The 6,881-nt window shown below is 48.4% G+C and overlaps 1 protein-coding gene across 1 annotated transcript in view; it reads right to left on the reverse strand.

The window, feature by feature from the left end:
• The window catches only part of LOC119458089 (uncharacterized), a 37,804-nt gene extending 31,163 nt beyond the window's left edge, over positions 1-6,641 (reverse strand). The window contains exon 1 of the mRNA XM_037719904.2: positions 6,312-6,641. Within this exon, the coding sequence (XP_037575832.1) occupies positions 6,312-6,332 (21 nt within the window). The 5' untranslated portion in view covers positions 6,333-6,641. The remainder of the gene's footprint in view (positions 1-6,311) is intronic.
• Between the last annotated feature and the right edge of the window lie 240 nt (positions 6,642-6,881).

Genomic DNA, 6,881 nt, shown 5'->3' on the forward strand with positions numbered 1-6,881 from the left:
ACACTTCATCTGCGATTCCCAGCCCTACCCCTAAAGTGTGACAGCGAATAATGGGCTCTCCCAATCGAACTCTCACACCCATGGATAAGCGAATGATGCGAGTTCCGAAATATTTCTAACGGCTTTGCAATTCTCAAACCGTTTATACCTATCCGCGCCGGCGAGGAAGGGCTATAACATCATACGGGGATTGCACTGTTAGCGCGTGCATGTCAGGACTCAACTCTACGCGAACCACTGCATTATTGTATGAGCCTATTTATAGGCGATCATAGGCGCGAGTGGTTTTCGGTGCGTCGCGTTTTCACCCGGATCGATTCATCCGCATGCGCGCGAACTCTTTCTTCACTGCGAATCGCGTGATAGCCAGCACTCTCAGCGACTCGTCGCAATCATCACACGGCGCCGGTGAATCGAGCCAGCATACAGCTAGCAACCGCAGAGAAACAGCTCAGACCGCGCACTTCCGCGTGGCGAACGCGATTGAAGAACTGTGGACGCTAGCGTGAAGATCCACACGGCAGGGGCGACGGTACATTACATATAAGAAAGGGCGCGTCGTGGACCGGTCGAGTCGATCGCGAAGTTCGCTTCTTGTTTCGCAAGAGTCGAGGAAGGAAGGAAGGAAGCGAGCGTACGTACGAAAAACGGAAGGGCGCCGCCGGTGTGTTTGTCTTACGCACGTTCGAGTTTTATTCTTTCACGCTTCTTCGTTTACTTTCTTTCTTTTCTTTTTTTTCTTTGATGCTTCAAGGACACGAATCTGAGGCGAGGAGAAGCTTGGGAAGGAACGCGTGACTTTTGATGACTGTAATAAGGAACCCGCAACGCGAATGTAACGATGGCGACGTTGACGGTGCGGCGCGTGGTTTCTTTCTTTCTTTCTTTCTTTCTTTTTTTCTCTTTTTTTGCTACGCCGCCGCTCGGAATGTGCGTGAAAAAGGTTGATGAACGACGCGTGTGGGAAGGAAGTGGGGAAAGGGGCTGAGAGCAGGAGCGTAGGCGAACGGCCCCGAATGACTTCTTTCCGGGGCCCCCCGTAGCTCGGGCTTTCCAGCACGACTCATTCGCTAGTTTTTTTCAATGCCACCTCTCTCTCTCTCTGTCTCTCTCTCTCTTTACGTCTCTCCCCTTGTCTTGTGCACAGACGCACGCCTTCCTACTAACCACGAGAGAGGAGTGTTTTCTCTCTCGCTCTCTTTCGTACGCACACGCACGTTTTCCTACCAACTTTGCGAGGAGGGTGAACGGAGTCAGTGGAGCGGAATAGACGGTAGGGCTGTCGTCTTTTCCTGAGTTTTCTTTCTTGTTTTGTTTTCTTTTCTTTCTTTGTTTCAAGTTTACGTGGCGTGCGCGGTAAGACTACCTTCTTCCTTCCGTACGCTGTGTCACGGTCACTTCCTATAGCCGCGCATTCTATATTGCATACACTGGTCTTCTTGTTTGCTTGTTCTTGCGACCCTGTGTAGCTAACGATTCCTGCCCGTCTGCCGCGCTAGTGTGTGTTGTACGCGGAGTACGTCGTTGCTTCGTGACAGGTGTTGACAGAGGCGCGCTTGTACCTTGTGTCGCTTCCTCCCGTCCGACTCGTGTGTGTTTATGTCTACAGACAACGTGACCTGTCGTCGGGTCGGTGTACGCGAGCTCACGGAGCTTCTTTTAACTGGTTGCGCAGTATGCCATAACGGGATACGATGGTCCCCGCGCTTACGATCATCATGATCGTCGTCACTGAACCGAATATATCCTGTTCCAGACCATTAGGACGGCGGCGTTACCTGTCGTATGATGATGGGGTGTACGTATAGTGTACGTACATTTTCTATAGCGGTCGCTCGAAGTGCATCTCAGTCCGCCATAACGGTACCCAGCCTCCATAAGACTGTTACCGGAGGGCCCTGTTACCCCAGGGCCCTCCGTCTGCTTAGAGAAAGAGATCATCAACATCACTGCCGAAGTGCTGTCCTGTGTGCCATTTGTCGTTAACTAAGCAAACTGAAGCGTGAGCCTCGTGACGCATCGTTCGCGTCAGTGTCCGACTGTCGGTGCACGGCGACCGGTTGACCCGTTCAGGACAAGGTGCTCATCATGCCGAAGGACCTGAACTTTGAGCGTTGCTTAATCGTTAAAGGCATGACTGGCTCTGTCTGTTTCTCTAGGCCGTTGACTATATACTGGCACACGAAGTAGCAGAAGTAACTAACTTCTTTACCTGTGTTATATTGGATGGCACGTCTACTTATTAGCAAGGCGTCCAAGTATTGCCGAAACTGTCGGACATGCAATCTTTGAAGGAAAAGTAAATTGAACGAGCGCTGAATCTGGCCTACGTTACAATAGCTTTAACGTGCTGGTTTAAAATCTTGTTAGTCTAGAGCGGCGGAAATCACAAGCATTTTTTTTTTATTAGAGCTGTTCACCAGCTGTCTTCGCTAACGACACGTCCAACGTCGCAATTCGATGACACGTGCTTTTACGAACACTCTATAGCGTAAGAATGTTTCAGGGAACACGGGTCCTGGTTGTTAAATTTTGTTGCTGTTTAGGCGCGTATACAAAATGTCACAGCACCCCAAGCGAATCTCCGTATGCTTTCTTTGTATGTAGCAAGAGCTTGTGTTAAGCTTATCGCGGCTTGTATGAACGTTGCCTATTACCCAGATTCAAGCCGCACTTACAAAGCAAATTATATTATTGGGAGGCGGAATTCCTGTGACGCGATGGAACTATTAAAAAGCTGTGGACGCAGCAGAGGCAAGGTCGCCTCGACCAAGGCGTACGTGGAGGTTGTGCTCAGATTTCAGCCGAAGCCTTTTGGTGTGGTCTGACTTTGGCAAGCGTCTTAAAACCGTTAGAGCTCTGCATGAATCTGGGATTATGCCCTCAAGCTTGACCGCGATGTTGTTTCGTTTTGTTTGCTGGTCGATTTTGCTTAATTTCGTTCTAAACAAATTTCGAACACTGCGCGCTGAAATGAAGACTTTCTTGACTGGTAATTACAATCTCAACCTTGAAAAAAATATAGAGAGAGCCATATATACCCCCATCAAAACATTCCACCCATGTATTCAGTAGTATCATAAGATTTATGCACTCTTCTTACTGAAATTATGCGAAAATGACGAGGAATCTATGTCAGTCGCCTATCAATGGCACAGTAGGCATCAATGGCTCCTTGGACCACATGTAGAATCACTGGTAGAACGTTGGTTCAAGTTCGTCAATAAACCTTTGTCTGAAGAAGTTCTATTGGGACCCTGGCCGCGACCGTTGTCGTCCGTATGATGTTCGAGAGGATCTCACCGAATCGTTGCAAAAGAGCAATCTGGATTTGAGATTTTGAAGAATCTTCGCTGTTTGTGTTCATTCGTACAATAAATTTCGTCCTAATCACCAACGCGTCTCTCTCTTTACTTTTATTTTCCTGCTCCAATGTTGAGTAGAAGGTCAAAACATTGATTCACACTGAACTCTCAGCTTTTCTAACATAACAAAATGCGAAGCATGCGAAGCAGTGTTTGCGAGAAGCCGAGAACCCGTGCACCCTCAAGCACATATAGCTCAATAATTCTTAGAGTCACGCATTAGTCAAGATGCGAGCAACTTATGAACCTCTGGCGCCCGGAAGTTCGTAACCTCGGTTGTTTAAGGTTGAACAGTAATTTTTGGTGATGCTTCTGCGAAAGATTACTTAACCGTTAAGTTTGACATACATGTTCGATTCGATTTATGCTTTATCGTGTACTCCAAACCGCCCAAGTGCGCTCGCTTTTTCCTGATACGTCCAAGCAGGCAATATAAAACTGTCACGTTGGGTGGGTGTAACCTCCACTCTTAAAGAAAAGAAAAGAAAAAAACCAACAGACGCGTGTGAGGGCGTCTGTTCATACAACAACAAACAACAGGTTGCGAAGCACACGCTACTAGTGCTGGGCGGCGCCCGCATTATTTAACGACCCAATTACGTTTTCCCTTTCTTTAATTCACGGTAGCCTATACCTGTTGCTTAAAAGGCGGCAACGCGAGAAATTCCCCTTTCTCCGAAACATTTCCCCTTGATCTTACCGACCGTTATAAATAAACGTGCGAGCTTATAAATCGAGTTTTTGACACGAACTGGACACTTTACTGTAGGACTTCCCGTGCTTTTGTTTTCGGGATGGTAATTACCGATTAGATACGGTCGGAAAGATAATTGCAGAAAGAGTTTTGGCACGAAGCCAGTTTCTTTCTTCTTTTTTACCCGTTACATGTTTTTGAATCTTGCTTTCCTCTCTTCAGGCCTAATTGCCCTGATTTCAAGCTCTCTTTTTAGGGCGGCGCCGTTCTCCCCGTATCTAATTCGAGGTCATTGCCAAGGGTAGCGAAGTTAGAATCTAGATGATAGCTGATATCTCGGTTGGAAACACAGCGACTTCAGGAAACCTCACGGAAAAGAAAGCCGTATTCCCATTGACGTATCGATCATTAATTTCGCTTTTTTTAAGAGGAGGGTATTTTGCCAGATAAGCGGTGCGTGAAAGATAAACGCCCTTTGGTGTGTCAGTCGTAACATTTTCGAACGCTGAACCACGCGATAATGAAAGGGAAGGACGAGCGGATGTCTTTCTTTTTTTTTTCTTCTAACCTGCGATGCTTACAGACAGACGAGTTAACGCCCAAGTGGACTACGACATTGCCTTTCCGCAACCGTGGACGACGAACTTCGCTACCGCAATCATGCAAATATCAAGTTTCCGGCGCCTGTGGCTCTGATGCCTCCCCAGGCTACACCGTGTCTGCCTGCCCTCGGAGATGCGAGCGCCGTCGCACGAGTCTACAGTTTCGTACACCTCAATAAGCATAATTACAAGCTCCCGTCTCTATACCTCTGGGCAGTCTCAACGAAAACACGTGTATACCACGGTGTGTTTGCAAGCCCTTCAAGCTCGTTCGTTTGACCAATGCCAAATAAGCGTTACACGTAAGTGTCAATACACTTTCCGTAATGAGTGTGCGCGCGTAAAGGTCAGATAAGCGGTTTCCGGAGTCCTGCAAACGTGGTTTTCCGATTGCGCGCTTGACGCGTCTCAGGTGTATATAGCGGTGACTAAAAGCCTGTCGACGAGTCACCTTCATAGAGCGGTTGCGTGTCACCTGCTCCAATTGAAAACCGCGTCAGTAAGGTGCTACGTGCTACACCTCTGAGCTGTCCACTTGACCGCGCGCCGTGTGTAGCCTCGGGAAACGCGCGGAATTTTAATGAAGTGCGGTCAAACGTAACCGCGGTGGCCGGCGCGACGACGCGTATACGTGCTTCTGGCGTGCGTTCAGGTACGCTCGGTGACCGCGATCGAAGAGAGTTGGTTGCTCGATGTTTCGCGTCAATGAAGCCGAGTCATAGGTAGGTACACACACACACCGCCGCGTTCCGCTTGGCAGGCTTGTTTATATGCGAGGGCCGTTCGTGCAACCACGTGGTGCAGTGTAATGCCTCGAGGTATGCACTGTACACATGCCACGGGCCGAGTGCCCGAGGCTGTGTGCTCGTGCCTGTATGTTTGTACACGACTTTGTCGCAAGAGGTGTACCTTGGCATGACGTGAGGTGCGCGAGAGTTTGTCTCGTTTAGTCACGCTCGCTGCGTGCCGGTTGTGTATAGTGTGTTTTCGAACCTTATACATGTACTACTGTCTGGCCCGACATGTTGTGGGGCCAGTTTGTAAAACGGTATAACGAATTCGGTATAACGGTATAATTTTGGGTATAACGAATTGGCGTGCTTTAGGAACGCGCTATAACGAATGCGACGCAGGATGTTGAGAGTGCGATGCTTCGTAGTCACAGAAAAGAAAAAAAAATATTTGTCTGCTTTCACTTTTCTTACCTGACATCTAATTGGCGAAGAGGCAACGTTGCTGCCTCGTTATTTACATCTGCGGTGATTTCTCTTTCCTGTAGCCTAAGCACTCACCTGTGCAAAGACAACCTGCGCTCCCTGTGGTATTGATAATTTTTGCACGTTCTTCACACCTTTAACAGTTTCTTTGTCTTGTTGTTGTTCTGTTTCATTACAATTGCAACAGATTCATTCTCAGAGGCAGAGCAGAGCCCCAATACTACTTCAACCACTTTGGCATAAGCGATCCTGCGTCAGGTCTATCACACGCGGCATTATCTTAAGTGCGTGATGATACAATTAACATAAAATAACATCATATCCGACGGCGCATAATATTTCTTATCTCATTTTTAATCTTATTCTTCATCATTTTGTTTCTTTTCTAAAGGAAAGATAGTCTCTATAAGACGGATAAAACGTCAAAGCTTACCTGATTGATAACGGAGACCATAATGCAGTGAGATCGAAGAAACACAATCAGCCGTCCCGCACTCGAAGCAGACGAATCAAAAGTCCCCCGTTGACGGCGATGTCCACAATCTGTCACCTTCGTCTCGACAGATCCGATCCCAAGGCCAACAACAGCAGCAACCCGCTATTATCGACACAGGAACGATGTGATCGACCCTCTCCGACTTGTTTAATCCTCTCCTCCCTACTATCTAGTGCGGACTGACGACGACACCCAACGCGAAGCACCGCTACCACCGCCTCTGTGCTCGCGTTTGTCGAGAGATGCTCGTCGCTGTTGTCTGCATTTTGCCGGTGGCCGCTGGAGCGCTTTTATGCCGCCGTCTCTCTCGCGTCCGCCGAAGCGATGGCTCACCCTTCCGCTTCGCACACTCTCCCTCTCCTCCCCTTTTTTCTCTCCCTCTCTTCTATCGCTCTTTCATCGCGGGAATCGAGCAACGGAAAAAAGAAAATTGAGAGGGAAAGAGAGAGGGGATAGAATCGAGAAGGAGTTGAACGAGAGTGTGGTGGGACCAGCGTTCGGGGGGGG

The sequence above is a fragment of the Dermacentor silvarum genome, chromosome 7, assembly GCF_013339745.2.
Source record: "Dermacentor silvarum isolate Dsil-2018 chromosome 7, BIME_Dsil_1.4, whole genome shotgun sequence".
NCBI lineage: Eukaryota > Metazoa > Arthropoda > Arachnida > Ixodida > Ixodidae > Dermacentor > Dermacentor silvarum.